This window comes from Pipistrellus hanaki (assembly GCF_964339955.1).
Source record: "Pipistrellus hanaki genome assembly, chromosome: 10".
NCBI lineage: Eukaryota > Metazoa > Chordata > Mammalia > Chiroptera > Vespertilionidae > Pipistrellus > Pipistrellus hanaki.
In genome coordinates this window covers 36,833,964-36,852,127 of record NC_140512.1, presented here as the reverse complement: position 1 = coordinate 36,852,127, position 18,164 = coordinate 36,833,964, and the positions used below count along the sequence as shown (strand labels likewise).

The following is an 18,164-nucleotide window of genomic DNA, read 5'->3' as shown; positions in this document are numbered from 1 at the left end:
TACACAGACATACCTAATTTTACTGAAATTCACTTTATTGAACCTCACAGGTGTTGCATTTATTTTGTAAAGAAATTGAAGGCAAGATCCTCCAACAGCAAAAAAGGTTATGACTCACTTAATTGCAGTAATCTGGCACCAAACCCTAAAGATTCTGGTGGGATGGTGTGGAGATTTACTTGTCTTGCAGTTGTAAGTTTTCATGCTTGTTAAATTTACCATCTACCAACCTGAAGTGGTCTTGTCTCTTTCTTGGGCATCTTCTTACCCATCTTATTGTAAAATGGGTACAAGGGCCATTTTACAAACTAAAAATAATTCCAATTGAAAATTGGGTTTTAGATAAAAAGTGTAGGCATTTTGGCATTTCTATTATTTATATTAATTGCTGTTGTAAAGTAACCTACTGTTTTATTTTACAGATTAAATGATAGAAACATACAAAACTTGTGGCAATTTTAATGTCAGTAACTAATAATTAAAATAATATCATAATTATAATAAATGAAAAGTACATTAAAATTAAATACTTAGTCTTCAAAAGGGCCAGTATCATGCTAAATTAAAGAAGGTGACTATATAAAGGGAAATACTATTAAAATGGTGAATTTTAACAATATACTAATTTAAGCTACTTCTTCAATTTCTATTTAAAATAGAATATTTAAGAATTTTTTCACTTGTTCCTATTTTATAAATAAATGTTATGAGGTAGAATTATCAATTCATTTTACATATAAATGACAAATATGAAAGAAAAGTAAATTCCATCAAATTTTTAAAAGAATAAATGGAATATTTATCTTGAGTCTGATCTTAAATTTGATCACAGTAATTTAAAGAAAACAATTATCACACTTTATAAAACTGAAGTTTATTTTGTGTACTTTTTGAATGTTCTTAAAATAAGAATTTATAATTTACAGCTTGGTACAATGGGTGGCAAGACACATTCTGTTGTCTGGGTTTTAAAAACAATTCTTTATTTTAACTCAGTTCATATACTATGTACTTTATTTCTAAGGGAAGGTTATTCCCTTATACCATAAGAGCTGTATTTTATATTACAACAAGAAATATTGAAATGCTATGAATATCCAATTTGAAATATTAAGAATGACATCTAAAAACCATTGAGAGAGAGAGAGAGAGAGAGAGAGAGAGAGAGAGAGAGAGGAAGGAGATAGTAGAGAGGAAGAAAGAATTGTTAGCCAGAAGCAACTTCAATTAAAGGGAAATATGATGGGAGTAGGTAACATATTTTAAGGCAGTAGGTGATATTCAGACACCTTTTAAAATATGCTATTTATAATTTCTACTTTTATAGTAACTTCCTTTAAAAAACATCCTATTGTGATAAGATTTAGAAATGACAAGTACAGAAAGCAAGTCAAAGTTGTGTCATGTTTATGTTTATGGGTTCCAAGAAAAGCATCTTAGGAGACATAAAAAGTGAATGACATCCTAAGTTCCATGAAATTGGGAATCCAAACAAGGAAACATTATTATGTGAGTCATTTTGATACCAGGAAAATTGAGCCTCTTAAAAGACATGATGGAGTGAGTAATCAGAAAGGGGGAAGGATTATATTTTTACACATTACTATATTAATTTTTAAATATAATTAAAATGTTTTAGCATAATTTTACATCTAAAATGTGGTATAATCATTGCTTGTTCATCTTATTTTTCTAGATTGTTTTTCAGGAGCATTGAACTGACCAGCTACATTTATATCTGGGAGAACTACAGGCTCATCATTTTGCCTTGGGATTCTCCATGGACTTGGTATTTAACTTTCTTAGGAGTTGACCTTGGCTACTATTGGTTCCATCGCATGGCCCACGGTAAGTTGCAAATCAAGGCTTTATTGATAATTTATGTTGTACTGTGTTTGGCTCATGGTTGGTGTTTAGTAAATATTTATCAAACTAATGAATAACATTGTTTATGTTGCAGCATGTAAAGATTAATAATGCAAATTTACTTTTCAAATTAAATAGAAACCATCTGATTTCACTTTTTAAAACATAAAATTAAAGACATATGTACTAATATTTGTAATACCTTAAACAATAAAATTTAAAAAATAAAAAGTGAAATTATTAGACATGCATTTTTCGTATTTCTTTAATTTATTACAAGAATCTTTTAAAAAATTGTTGGATATAACATTACTTTTTATACAGGGTGTCCACAAAAAATGTATGCACACTTTAATAAGTGATAGCTCAATTTTGAAACTAAAATGTATTTTAATAAACACTGCCTTTATAATTATTCAAAATGTATGTATACATTTGGGGACACCTTATATATTGCCTTACTTTGTTCTTATTATGATGTGCTTGCTGGAGTCTACAGACACACACAGATTCAAACTTCACATCCCAATTATCAGGGTCATTCAGAAGAGCTCTGTAATGGCATGGAATCTTAGGTAATGTGGGCTGTTATACGTAAGCTTGATTGAAACTCTTGGCAGTACTTCCTCATTACAAATGAAAATACAATCAGCTAGGCGTTCACCATAGTGCGCTTTAGTATTAGCAAAGCTTTGCAAAATTTCTCATCTAATTCAAAGCCCTGTTACTGCACTGGTTTTCAGAATTTACTTTTTGGTATTCTTGGCTGCCCCCTCCAAAGAAATATTTTGTTACAGAGAGGGAAATGGAAGTGCAAGAAATGGTCTAAACCTCTGTAGGGGTAAGTAGAGGTTGGAGAATGATTGCAGAGCTGAGGTGAGCAAGTGGTCTCCAAGGAGGAATAAGGCTTGCAGAATTCTTTCTGAAGGGAAATGGGGGGGGGGGGGGGGAGAATGCTAATTTTGAAAAACTACCTAAGAACAAAACTCAGGATTTCAGTGGGTGGTTGAGTTGAGTGGGTGGGAAGGAAGGAAGGAAGGGGAAGAGACCTGGAATAATAATAAAAAAAATAGATGGGAGATGGAAAGAAGAGTCCAAGAACATAGTGAATAACTGAGCTGTGTGTGTAGGAGTATGTGTGACCAAATATCCTTCCTAAGTGAGGATAAAGGAAATAGGAGTAGCATCCACAGACGTCCGCTTAAGGCAGCTTAACTACATGCAGGGTTACTTTTGCTAAAAACTTTAAACATATACATTTCAGGAAACTATAAAGAGTGTTAATTCATTAAAATAATTTGAATTGAACATGTAAACTAGAAAAAGTAATTTATTTTTGTGCGATAACCTTTGTCTTTGAAAATAATAGGTCAGCTCCTGACATCATTTCCTTATATTTAAATGCAAGAGAATACTCCCAAATTGAATGTTATTGAGAATAAAATATGGTAGTAATCTTTGTATTTTATTTCAAAACAGTCATTTTTCTCCCTAAAATTAACCCATTGACAATCTTCCTCATTTTTTATGTAGTAAATGGGTAATGTACAAAGCATTTACTTTATATTAGTTAATTTCAGGAATCTTCTAATATCACACTGTCATGTATGGATGTATTTGGGAAATCTGCAAATTTGCTTAGTTTTTGAAAGTCCCTTTTACAGGAAACAAAGAACCAACAAAATATTACCAAATATAAAATTTAAAAAAAACAAAACAAGTTGATAGTAAATGCTCCCTTACTTTATATTTTACTATAAAGTAAAATAATGTATTAAAAACATTGAAATCAAGGCTGTTTAAAGTATGCTTCCTATTAGAAAAAAACTGAACTGAGTCCAGTAGAGGGAGGAATTTTAAAAAATTTGAAAATCTTCTGGAAAAACATTCACCACTTTCAGGCTATGAAGCCTATGAGTTCAAAGACTTTTGACTTGTTATGGAAAGCTAGTAGAGAAAAACACACACAACAACTATGGAGTTGAATATGTCAAACTTCAATCTGACAGTCAATTTTTAAAAACTATATGATAATAAAAATATTGAAATCGCTTTTTAGAAACCCAGTAATACACAGGAATGAGAAAAAACTTATATCAAATTTCTTGAGCCTCTTGGATTACTAAGCTCATATTAGTTAATTGGTTAAATTTATTCAACTGAAAAGTTTGAACAATTCTAAAATCCAAATTTTTTAAAATATGGGAAATGACCCTGCTTCTATTTAATGTGTTACTTTCACTATTTACAATAAAATTATCTATCTTCCAAATTTGTTAATATGTTAAATGCTGTGAGGGAACAAGACCAGAGCACTACCTGTAACCCTCATCCTCTGGGGCCTATGTGTTCTCACTCGGTCACTAGGAGAGTTCCTGTGTGCTCACATCCTCTCCACAGATACCTGACTCTTAGACCCTGAGTGGGAGGCTCTGCCTGTTCCCTCTCCCTCCGCCTATGGGCAATAGCTGTGTTCTGCAGTTGCTGCTCTGCACCACTTAACTACTCCTTGTTCACTTCCTTTAGTAGTTAACACTTTTTTAAAAAAAAAACTAGTTAATCATTCTTCTTTTAACTAAATTTATTGGGCTGACATTAGTTTTAAAAAATTATATAGGTTCCAAGTGTAAAGTTCTATAATGCATTATCTGTATATTGCATTGTGTGTTTACCACCCAAAGTCAGATATTCTTCTGTTACCATATATTTGATCCTCTCTGGTAACTAACACACTATTGTCTGTGTCTATGAGTTTTTGTTTGTTGGTTCGTCTTACTTGTATATTTGTTGCTTTCAGTTTTATATCCCAAATATGAGTGAAATCATATGGTGTTTATTTTTTTCTGACTTATTTCCTTTAGCACAATATTCTCAAGATCCATCCGTAATGTTGCAAATGTCAGTATATCATATTTTCTTATGGATTAGTAACATTACATTGTAAGTATATACCACATATTCTTTATTCTGTCATCTATCAAATAATACGTTGGTTGTTTCCATGTCTTGTCCACCATGACTAATGCTGCAATGAACATAAGGGTACATATATCTTTACGAATAAATCTTTTTAAAACTTTCAGGTAGAAACCCAGGGTGCTGGGTCATATGATAACTCTATTCCTAGTTTTTTGAGGAATCTTCATACTGTTTACCATAGTGGCTGTACCAGTTTGCATTCCTATATTCACAGCTTCTCAAAGTACAGGCATGGTTTCTGTCACCTAATTGGACCCTGACTGATATAGCCAGCATCCTCACACGTTCTATAAGTGTTGTAAATTAGAATTCACCTAACTATCTTTTATTATTATTTTATTCTGAGTCATTGATTATACATTCAGGCTACAAAACAATTTTGTTCAGTTCTGAAATAAAGGTTTTCGTCTGTAAAACTTTTATAATAAACCATAAAATCCCCTCAAAACTCTTATTCTTTTAGTCAGTAAGTAAATTGCTTAGTTTATTTTCTATTCCTCTTTTTCTGTATTTAAACAAGATGTATGCAATTAGTTATAAACACTTATCCCATAGTTTTTTGTGATTGAGCTTTCGTATATGACTATTAAACTTCATTTTTATATTTCTCCTGACTTCTAAGGGAGTTAAATTTAGATCATCCTATTTTCAATTATTGTTTAAACAAAGAACATACTAGTAAATAGGTTCATTAATTTGAAATTATTTTATTTTGTAATGATACCAGGATTGTGCTCTATATTGAATAGGTCACTAACATTCAATTACATTTGTACTTCTCATTTAAATACCAGAATATACCTATTTTTATAACTCTTTGCCATATTTTATGCCTTACTCCTTATTTTAAAAATACCAGTATAGTGTGATTGTATTCTTATTTGATCACTCATGAGAAGTCTACTCAATATCTGCCATTTCCCTTATTTAGTCCCATTATTTCTCATTTTCTCTCAGCCCTTGGAGAAGTCATCATTTAGAATATATGTGAGGGATGCCTTGCAGTTACCATTAACTTGCCTATGACTTCCAGTTTCTCATCATCACTTCCTGTTAAAAAACATGGCACCTGTGTTAACCATTTTCCTCTAATTCATCTCAATGACAGAGGGTATGTTATGTTATGTTTACTATTAAACATCTGTCCATTAAAACACTTAAAATGTGTATGAACTGAAAGGTTACCATTATTTTCCCTCGCAGAGCCCCATTTGAGGGAGTGTTCTTCCTAAAAATAACTTATTCTTATCCCTGGCAGCTGCAGTCCTCCTTTAAGCCACAGTCTAAATTACCTTTGGTGGTTCTTAGGCTCTATATGTAGATAATGTATAGGAAACACATTTGAAATAAAGGTTCTATTCATCATCTAGGTGTTAAAGGTATAGATGCATTGAGATATCAAGCAGGGAAGTTACTCACTTGATGATGAAGATTAAGATTTTTAGGAAGCTCCATAAACCTACTTTTTAAAAATTGATATTAATGTGTAGAAATATTTCCAGGAATGGTTGGGAGCATTTGATGATGGATATGGTAATGTTTTCCAGAAATTAAAAAAGCTGGGAAATGAGTAATTAAAAGAAACTGGAAGGCAGTGATAAAGATTAATTTATGAGCCCTGTCTGACTTGTGACTCTCCCTGAGATAGAGAACATGTCTTATTTTTCTTTTAGTGCAAGGACCTAATAGTACTCTTGCTGGTTATATAGCAGAGAGAACATTGAAATTGGTCTCAAGAGATCTAGGTGTGTAACGTGTATGTGTGTGTGTGTGTGTGTGTGTGTGTGTGTGTGTGTAACTAGCATACATGTAACTTTGGGATTAATCTCTCTCAGAAAGATTTTGTTGATTTTTTTTTACCTCCTACTTTTGTAAGGAAGTCTAAATAAAAAGGTGCCTAATAGTACAGGAACTTAGTATAATTGAATGAACGAGTGAATTAATGAATAGAACTCTAAGCAAGCTAGATGGAGGCTTCTTTGAAGATGTAGAGATGTTAAAATGGGCACAGGAATGGATAACAATTTTATACCTAAAAAATCCAAACCAGGTGGAATTCTATCCTTTTTTATTTAGTAAACAATTATAATTGTTCCTAAATTTAATGTTAGCATGTTAAAATAGCATAATGAGCCAGACTTCTCTGTGAAGTACTAAGAGAATACACTAAGTAAGATTCCTGGAGAAATCATCACCTAACTTAAAAACTTCTTTCCACAGTTATAAATTTGTCATTCATACATAGCTCACTCATAAGTTATTTTTTTCAGCAAAGATTTAATGACCACCTATTTAATACCAGCCCTTTACTGGGCATCTGAGATAGCTTGGCTAATAACAGATCAGGACATCAATTGTTCATGCTACTATAGATATTAGACATTATCAATTAGTTACAATAATGACAGAGAAAATACAAATATGTTTATAAAGTGAATTCTGAAACCAGGCCAGCAGGGAGACCCTAAGGGGTGATCAGGCCAGTGAGGGGGAGGCAGTTAGGAGCAACCAGGTCAGCAGGAGGGGCAGTTGAAGACGACCTGACCGGCAGCAGAGGGCAGTTAGGAGTGACCAGGTCGGCAGGGATGTTAGTGAGGGATGACCAAATGACTGAACAGCAGGCTACATGGGGTGACCAGGCCCGCGGGGGGGAGTGCAGTTGGGGGAGACCAGGCCGGCAGGAGGAGCTAGTTAGGAGAGACCAGGCTGGCAGGGAGGGGGCAGTTAATGGCAACCTGGGTGGCAGCTGGAAGCAATTAGAGGCGATCAGGCTGGCACACAGAGGCAGTGAGAGGTGATCAGGTCGGCAGGAAGGGGGAAGTTAGGAGCAACTAGGCAGGCATGGAGGCAGGCAAGCAATTAGGAGCCAGTGGTCCAGCATTGTGAGAGGGATGTCTGGCAGTTGGACATCCCCAAAGGGGTCCCAGATTGGAGAGGGTGCAGGCTGGGCTGAGACCCCTGCACCCCCCCTCCCAATGCACAGATTCCTTGTACCAGGCCTCTAGAACATATAAGTATAGTTAAATATAACACACATAATACACACCATTAGGATAAATTTATTAACAACAGTAATTCTCCTCTTCTATTTTATTGTATTTATTTTATTTGATGATGTGTTAAACTCTTGAAGTATAATTATAACATTTTAAATTCTTGTGATTCAGTGAAATTTGAATGAATGATTGTGAGGCTAATCATAATTGTTTATTGAGCAGTTGAATATTTCAATGTTATGGAGTGTCAGAGACCTATGTTTTGAAAGCACATATATGCTTCATTGGTGCTCAAGCTTCCTGCTTCCTATATTCAAATTATATTTACTTTGCAAAAAAAAAAAAAAAAGCTTGTTTTATAACTGTGTGGACAGTCATTTCTTTCTGTCTGTTCTTTCATATGAGGGCTTTGTTCTTTATTCTATAGAAGCAAATGTTAATGAAGCACATGGCCCTGGTCACCCTGGGCTCCTTTCTCCAGAGCCAGATGGAATTCAGACTGCTTATTTTTATACTTACTGATATCCTGGGGAAAAGGTACAGAAGAGTTTATAAAACCAGGACCAAAAAGGGATGTAACTTTTTCAGTTCTCTCCAGGGCTAACTCTCAGCTGAAATGATGGACAGGTTTTGGACATACAGAAGGAAATGATGAGTTGGGCTAAAAGTCCAGATGTGTGTTCAACAGAAGTATAAGGTTACATTTTAAAAGACACGGAATGCAATACCTGTATCTTTAGAGAGGAAGTTGTAAATATAGTAAACATATAACTTAGCTATAAACTGCAGTCTGATTTTTAAAGATTTTTAAAGAAATAAATTCTATTCCATCTCTTTAAACTATTCAGAAATGCTTTAAAAATTCTTACATGTGTAAAGCCAGTTCATAAAAGATCTTAAGTTGAATTAAATCAAATGATGACTCAGAATATGATAATTCTTGCTTTATCACCCTTAAAATAATGCTTGAACATTTTTGATGAATTTATTTTTACCATTAAGTGGAAATAGACTGCTTTTTATCTTACTTATCTATACTGGAACTAATAATTAGCTTGTGGATATTCCAAGTTACTGCAAGCTGAAAAATACAATTGAAGAAAAATAGTAAAATTACTTGTAGAATTGCTTCTAAATCCTACAGAACAATGCCATCTTTTAGCAGCATATTTCTTAATTCTCTTATGAACTAATCTTAATATCTTCAAATATAAAGCAAGAAGAGTGGAGGTTTTTCTACATGAGAAAGCCATGGTATTGTAATATTGAAATATTCCAGTTTAGGATAGATATTGTCCTCATTTAAATATACAACAAAATTTTCTTTTATGTCCTACATGGTTACCATGCCTTGTGTGCTACTTGGAGCCAAATTCTACATCCATGGGAATGGCAACAAAACACATCCTAATTCGGGAATTCTAAAGGGCTCTGGGATTTGAAGTTGACATTTCGTTGGCTGAATTCCAACATACAACTGAAGCAAGGAGAGGAAAGAAGCTATTTGGATTCTACATTTCCCTAAATCTCATGGAGTTTCACAGAGAAAAATGATGTCATAAGATAAAAGTATGAGAACTTGCCCAGATATTAAGTAAATTCAAAATGAATTAAGTAGCCAAACTTTAATAAAAAGAAAGTTGTCAGTGGAAATGCATAAGAGCTGGACCCCAGGGTAAGGCCTGGTGGTAGTCTCCAGAGCATAAGCAGGCAGCAAGTGAATCCTTGTATTGGAAGAGAAATTTAAAAGGTCACAGTACTTCCTGTTTTCATCCTTTGTAAATGCACCTAAGAGAGGAACTACTTCTGTAGGGTTTGCATTTCTCCTGTTATACACAGGTGGGGGGGAGGGGGGAGAAGCGGGGGGCTTTGAGTGAGGTAACAGCAGAAAGAAGAGTCCAACACTGAAATAAGGTGTTCAGGCAACATGGAGGGCATCAATGCCTCCCTCATCTCCCAGAACAGCCTCCCCCTCTTATCATGGGTGTTCAGAGACAGGCGATGGGTGGGGTGGGAGGGAGAGTTAGCAAGATGACAAAACTTGACATACCTCAGGAAAAGTATATTTCATCCAGTAACTCTACCCATTAGGGAGAGATGTTGGATAGAAGGGTTAATTTAGTTATTCTTGCAAAATACACCACCAGCACTGTTCCTCTCTTCTCTCTGACATTAAGTAGCTATGCATGTGACAGTTATTTTTTCAAAATGTAAATGCATTTTACATACTCCTATACTATTTTAAGACACTCATTTATTCCCTTTGCTAGCTTTTATTTATTTTCTTTTTAACATATTTTTATTGATTTCAGAGAGGAAGGGAGAGATAGAAACATCACTGATGAGACAGAATCATTGATTGTTTGCCTCCTGCACATACCCTACTGGGGATTGAGCCAGCAACCTGGGTATTTGCCCTAACTGGAAATCAAACTGTCATCTTCTGGTTCATAGATTGACATTTAATCAGTGAGCCACACTTACCGGGCCTGTTCCTAGTTTTTAGATGCCCTTCCTTTTCAGAAAGGTTGTTTCACAAAGAGGATAAAAGGAGAAGTTTTAATGACAGATACTTCTGATCTCAAATTCTGATTCTGTCATTTATTAATTAATGTGACCTTGTAATAACAGTTTCCCTGAATCTCAACTTATTTATCTGTAAAATGGGTATTATTATATACTTTTCAAAGTTCTATGGGATTAAATGAAATAATTATGTGTTCAATTTCTGGTACACAATAAATCCCATAACCATGATAGTTTTAATTACCATATATATATATATATATATATATATATATATATATATACACACACACACACACACACAATGTGATGATATTCCAGTAATCCCAGATTTTCAGACTGTAAGGTGCTTTGTCTCACTGAAACCATACCATCTTTCTTAACAGAGTGTTCTAAATAACTACTTCTGAAATGAAACATATATTTCTTCTCTTTATGATTATGATTTCAACTGGTGTGCTGTTGAAATTACAGTTATTATTACTTCTAAACCAGAGGCCCAGTGCACAAAATTTGTATACTAGGGACGGGGTCTCCTCAGCCTAGCCAGTACCCTCTCCATTCCAGGACCCCTCAGGGGATGTCTGACTGCCGGTTTAGGCCTCACAGGGATCAGGTCTAAACTGGCAGATGGACATCCCTCTCACAATCCAGAACCACTGGCTCCTAACTGCTCACCTGCCTGCTTGCATGATCATCCCCAACTGCCCCCCCCCCCCCCCACCGGCCTGGTCATCCCTAACTGCCCCCTGCCAGCCTGCAGCTCAGTTATTTTGTTTACCCCTCACTAACTCCCCTGCCGGCCTGGTCGCCCCACGCAGCCTGTTTGGTCATCTGTTCAGTTGTTCCAGTTGCAATGGCCACTTAGGCTTTTATATATATAGATTTGTCATCAAGAGAAGCAGGGTCAATAGGTTTAAGGGAGCCAGGTGGAGTTCATAATTCCATTTTCAACATGTCAAAGTTGAGAAACTTACTAGACCAAGTGATAATGTCAAGGAAGAAGTTGGTATAAGGCACTTTCAGAGAAAAAGTTTAGGCTAGAGACACAAATAAATAGTACATCTTTAGTATATTGATGGTATTTAAAGCTGTGGAAGTGATTGAGACTTAAAGGAACAAGTCTACAGAGCGAGGACACTGTTAAACCTGAGCCCTGTGCTGTTTTATTATTTGTGTTTGGTGTTCCAGGAAGAAGCAGCAAATTAGACCGGAAAACTCACAGGAGGGTGTGGTGCAGGATCCCTAAGGAGAATGAAGAAAGTGTTTTAAGAAGGGTGTGATCAATGATCTCCAGTTCTGCTGAGATTCCTGCTTTATTAATAATAGGCCAGGTTACTGGACTAACTTCCTCTCTGAGGGAAACTAAAACTGCTGAATGAAATATAAAAACTGTCTTACTAGCTTTAGAGAGTTGCCAAAATAGTGAGGAATCACTAAGCTAAATCTTGAAGACAGTAAGGAAATGGAAAATTAAAGTAATACTCTAATCCACTTTCAAAGTGTGGGCATGTGGCCGTCCTGTAGAAACTGCTGTGAAAATGAGTGGTATTTGTGGTTGTCTTCAGGGACAAGGGAATAGAAGTAAGAACCCAGGGTCTGCCAAAGATGGGGACCCTGTCCATTAGGGTGACATCTCTAAAGGCAAGGCAGATTTCATCTCTTCACCAACTCATCTCTTTCCTAGCATTCCTGTCAGAATGTGGGGGAAATTTTCTGATACTGGATAAATAGAAAAAATAAAAAATTGTTTATAAGTTAAACTCCAGCCCAAACAGATAATTCTAGCCAAAATGTAGAGGTTTATCTAAGACATTTCAAGCCATAAGTGTAGGTTCAAAAGGTATAGGTTAAAATGGTAAAACTGAAGTAAATACTACTGAAAAAATTATGAGGCTTATTTGTGTCTCAACTACTTTTTTTCAACAGCAAGACCAGCATAAATCAAAGAAAACCGGGTACATAGGGAAACAAGCAGTTTTATTTGACAACCAGAACCTTTTTTCCCCCCTTTTTTTTTAAAAAAAAATCTTTATTGTTCATATTATTACAAATGTTCCTCATTTTCCCTCCCTCCATTGCTTCCCTCCACCAGGTTCCCACCCCACCCTCTTCCCTTTCCCCACCCACCATTGTCCTCATTCATAGGTGCACAGTTTATGTTCAGCCTCTCCCCACAACCTCCTCCCCTTTTCCCCGAGAATCGTCAGTTCACTCCCCTTCCATACCTCTGATTCTATTATATTCACCAGTTAATATTGCTCATCAGATTTTTTTTTAATTCCCTTGATTTTTAGATTCACTTGTTGATAGTTACGTATTTGTTGTTCATAGTTTTTGTTTTGTTTTTGTTTTTTAAATATATTTTATTGATTTTGTACAGAGAGGAAGGGAGAGAGATAGTTAGAAACATCGATGAGAGAGAGTCATCGATCAGCTGCCTCTTGCACACCCCCTACTGGGGATATGCCCGCAACCAAGACACATGCCCTTGACCGGAATTGAACCCGGGTCCCTTCAGTCCCCAAGCTGACGCTCTATCCATTGAGCCAAACCGGTTTCGGCTGTTGTTCATAGTTTTATTTACTTTCTCTTCCGAAAGAACCCCCTTCAGCAATTCATATAATTCTGGTTTGGTGGTGATGAACTCCTTTAGCTTTTTTTTTTTTTATTAGTGAAGCTCTTTATCTGGCCTTCCATTCTGAGTGATAGTTTTGCTGGGTAGATTATTTTTGGCTGTAGGTTCTTGCTATTCATCACCTTGAATATTTCTTGCCATTCCCGTCTGGCCTGCATGGTTTCTGTTGAGAAATCAGCTGACAATTGTATGGGTGCTCCTTTATAAGTAACTACGTACCTGCTTTGCTCTTGCTGCTTTTAATATTCTCTCTTTGTCTTTTGCTCTTGGAATTTTAATTATGATGTGTCTTGGTGTGGTCTTCTTTGGATTCCTTTTGTTTGGAGTTCTGTGCGTTTCCTGGACTTGTAAGTCTAATTCTTTCACCAGGTGGGGGAAGTTTTCTGTCACTATTTCTTTCAGTATGTTTTCGATATCTTGCTCTCTCTCATCTTCTGGGACCCCCATAATTCTGATTTTGGTTCACTTGAAGTTGTCCCAGAGGTTTCTTACATTATCTTCAACTTTCTGGATTCTCTTGTCTTCTTGCTTCTGTGGAGGAGTGTCTTCTGGCTCTTTATGTTCCAAATCTTTGACTTGATTCTTGTGATCTTCCATTCTGTTTTTAGGACTCTGTATAATATTTTTTATTTCAGACAATGTATTCTTTATTTCTTATTGATCCCTTATTATTTCTTGTTGATCCCTTATTATTTCTAGTTGATCCCTTTTCATATCCTCATAGGTCTCATTTATTTTATCGACCTTTTCTAATTGGAAATTCTTGAAAAACCTTATGTGTGGTTTTGAACTCAATATCCAGTCACTTTTTGTCCTCCATTTCTTTCGTTTGTGATCTGTTTTCTTGTCTCGGCATTTTCGCAGCTTCCCTGAGTTGGTAGCCTTAAAAGTCTCTTTGTTCATCTTGGATGGGGTGGAGTTTCAGGGTGGAGCCTACAGCCTTGGCTTCCCTCAGCCCTGCCCTATGAGGCTCCTGGGTTTCAGTGTTCCTCAGGGTCCTTCGGTACTCACTACAAGCACCTCTGAGAGAAAGGTGCACTCGAGTTTCGCCGGCTACCAAACAGTCTAGGTCAGGGGTCAGCAACCTTTAAGACATAAAGAGCCACTTGGACCTGTTTCCGAAGGAAAAAAAAATCTGGGAGCCGCAAAACCATTGCGACATTTAAAACAAATATAACACTGCATATATTGTTTCTTACCTTAATGCTATATACCAGATCGTGCAGTTAGCTGTCAATCTGAAGAAAAAAAGGACTTTTTTACTTAACAATGTAAAATATATTTTTGCAAATTAATAGCTAATTAAAATATTTAATTTACCTGGTTAATGGGATTTTTGCTCCTGAACCTCAGTGCACAGTGTCAGCACATCAGGGCTGTAAGACATTACCTTCATTTTCACACAGGCTTGCAAGTTGTCGGAGCCGCGGTAAAGCTTCAAAAGAGCCGCATGTGGCTCTGGAGCTGTAGGTTGCCAATACCTGGTCTAGGCTCTCCCCCAATGAGCCCAGAACTGGGTTCAGTTCAGTTGGAATTGGGGTTGGAAATGGGGTTCAGAGCAGTCTGGAGCTTTTGTCTCCTTCCCGCCAGGGCAGTCCAGCGGTACAGCCAACCATCCGTTCTCTGTGCACAATGTGAGTGCCTCTGGGACTTCCTTTCGCCATTTCCCTGGGTTTCTGCCTTACAGCCCGGGCTCCCTATGTATGAGCCTGAGTCCCCGGGGTCTAGCCTAGAACTGGGGTTCAGTGCAGTTGGAACTGGGGCTCAGCACAATCTGGAGCTTTTGTCTCCTTCCCGCTAGGGCAATCTAGCAGCAGAGTCAACAGTCTGTCCTCTGCGCGAAATGTGCGCGCCTCCGGGACTACCTTTTGCCGCTTCCCTGAGATTCCGCCTTACAGCCCAGGCTACCTCTGTATGAGCCTGGGTCCCCAGGGTCTAGCCTAGAACTGGGGTTCAGCACGTTCGAAGCTTTTATCTCCTTCCCGCTAGGGAATGCCAGCCAGGCACTCAGCCTCCCCCTCCTCACCGGCTCCGTCCTCTCCACGTGCAGCGTGTCTCCGTACCTTAGGCTTTTACAGCTCCTCTGCTTTTCCTTCTGGTTTTCTCTTTCCTTCTCATTGTAGAATTTCCAGTCAGTCGACTTTCCTGTAGTTCTGGGTAATGTCCATTTTGTATTTTAGTTGTATTTTATTGAAATTGTTGTGTGCGGCTGCGGTTAGGTGTTTACCTGTGCAGCCATCTTGGATCCTCTTGTAAATTTTCTAAAAAAAATTTTTAATGGTCAAATTAATTTCACCTGCAGAGTTATGAGATACCAATAATATTAACACAGATTTTTAACAACTATGCTTAATATATTTAAAGGCTAAAATCTTACAAATAAACATTAGGAAAAGAATTTTAAGTGGCATTGAAGATTTGCAAAATAAATAGAAGTTCTTGAAATAGAATGTTTAAAAATTAAAATTGAGTACCTAGACTTGATAGCAAGCAGATTGTATAAAGCAGAAGAGAAAATATTTTCAATAGTGGATTAAGAGAAACTACACGGAATATAGCCAATGGTGTGGGGGTTGAGGGAAGAGGGAGTATGGAAACTGTAAAAGAAAGGATAAAATAAACTGATAATAGAATATCTCTAGTTTGTTGAAGAGTATTATTTCTCTAAGATGTCATAGTCTTTGCAGATACTCCTAACATTACTCCTAAAAAATTCTAAGTAGATGAAAATTATTGAAATAGAAATAAAAACTTAGAAAGTATTGTCTAGGGACACTGACCTCAGTGTGTAGGCAGACCTCTAGTTAATATAATTCTCAGTTGAGAAAGAAATATCAAAGTTCATCATAGTGATTTATAATGAGAGACATCAGACATTTGCTAATTCCCTTTTAGAAGACAACACAAGGGATGGTAAATTCAAAAAGCATTAAGTACTGAGTCATTCTGAGTGTGAGGCATTTGGATGATGGGTGCATATGGCAATAAAATGAGATCTATTTAGCTTATTTATTTGTATTTTCACTTCCTTTTCTTAATCAGTAGTATCTCTTTACCCATAAGTAAGTTGCTTATTCTTTTAAAACCTCTAAATTTGACATAACACTATCCCTCTTTTACCTCCTTAGATTGTCATGAGGCTCAACTGAAGTCATTTCTGTGTTTAAAATCTATACAATTAAAAGTAGTGCAATTATAACCTTACATGCTTGCCTTCTAAAACTCCCACATAGGCTAAGTTGTTATGCCAATTTTTTTAGCATTAGTGTCTGTTTGTTATTCATCCATGTTCATGAAAGAACTAAATTATCTAGAAAGTTTCTTCCAGATCTAATTTCATTTACCTGAATGGAATGCAGTGAGCTGTATTTGTATGCTAAATTATCATTATTATTTAAATGACACAAAGAATTAGAAATAAGTAAAAAAAAAAAATTGTCAATTTTAAACAAACATTTCTAGACTAAGTTGAGCCTAGTACAGGTGAGGGGTCAAAGTGAAAAGAATCTGGTTTTGGTTGGTGTGTGCATGGGTTTCCTTCAATCTTGTGTTGGCATTTTTGGAAGGCTTTCATTGGCATTTGTAACTCTTCCCTTATTGATGGGGTTGAGTTCAACCTTGTTACCATGTTCTTTATCTCTTCAGTTTTAGTTTCCTATGTTTGTTTATTACTCATCCCAAATGGACGTGCCAGCAAGACAAAAGAGGGTGTTTATTGCAAGGAGCAGCTGCCTCAAAGGAATGCATTTCAATAGTTTGACTATTTATAAATAAATACAAACAAATAGATCAATCACCATTGTCTGTAATCTTCCAAAGAAAAGAGGTTACTCTACAGATGCACCTTGCATCCTTGATTCATCACAGTTGAATATAAATTAGTGCTTTTACTACTTCCCAGACAATGCAAGGATCACAGACTACGTCCATTAATTCTTTTCTCAACATCTGTTCAGTTTTTGTCAGGTCTTTTAACTCTATATGTAATTCTACCCACAAGACAATTATTATCTTAAACAGTATTCATTTAGATTTATCCACTAATTGACCTTTTCTAGGGACTTTTCTTCCTGCATTATTGTGTGTTTACCTGGGATAATTTTTCCTTCTTGAAAACTCACTTTTGTGCTACTTTTAACACAGATCTGTAGGTAATGAATTCTACTAATCTTTGTTTCTTTGAAAATGTCTGTATTTCATATTGATTTTAATTTCCATTATGGTGAGTTTTTAACAAAGGCAAAAATAGGCACCTAGGGCCCATCATTTACTCCAACACATCACCCCAGGATTTATCTTACCCGTTTTACACCCACATCCACACCCACAAAATTTGTATGACGCAAGACTCACATTGTGTCAGTGCAGTCATTTGAACTGTTAATAATTTGGTATCACATCTTAAGAATAAGCCTTTTCCCCTGTCTTTTTTTAAAATTTTTAATTTATTATTATTATTTTTTAAATAGAGGTTGCTCTACTGAATATATATATATATATATATATATATATATATATATATATATTATTGATTTTACACAGAGAGGAATTGAGAGGGATATAGAGTTAGAAACATCGATGAGAGAGAAACATCGACCAGCTGCCTCTTGCACACCCCCCACTGGGGATGTGCCCACAACCAAGGTACATGCCCTTGACTGGAATTGAACCCAGGACCTTTCAGTCCGCAGGCCGACGCTCTATCCACTGAGCCAAACCGGTTTCGGCTTGTTTTATTTTTTAAAATATATTTTTATTGACTTCAGAGAGGAAAGGAGAGGAAGAGGGACAGAGAGAAAAACATCGATAATGAGAATCATTGATTGGCTGCCTCCTCCATACCCCACACTGGGGATTGAGTCTGAAACCCAGACACATGCCCTGAATCAAACTGCAACCACTGAGCTTTGTCAACCAGGCTCCCCTTTCTTTTATATATTTACCTGACTAATGTCACATATAAAAAAATGGTTAAAAAGAATTGCTCATTATCATGGGATAGCCACTTAATATTCACATTTCTCATTGTCTCACAAATGTCATAACATTTTTGCACCTTGGATTATTAATAAGGCACAATAAGTCCTTACATTGCAATGGTTGCTTTATTAAAATGTTAAATCTCCTTTTACCATAGTGCCATTTCTTCCTTTTCTTTT

At 36.1% G+C, this 18,164-nt stretch overlaps 1 protein-coding gene across 2 annotated transcripts in view; it reads left to right on the top strand.

Moving 5' to 3' along the window:
- Positions 1–18,164, top strand: part of AGMO (alkylglycerol monooxygenase) — a 260,218-nt gene that overhangs the window by 10,567 nt on the left and 231,487 nt on the right. For both annotated transcript variants that reach the window (XM_084897113.1, XM_084897114.1), the window contains exon 3: positions 1,697–1,848. In XM_084897113.1, coding sequence (XP_084753239.1) covers positions 1,697–1,848 — 152 coding nt within the window. The remainder of the gene's footprint in view (positions 1–1,696; positions 1,849–18,164) is intronic.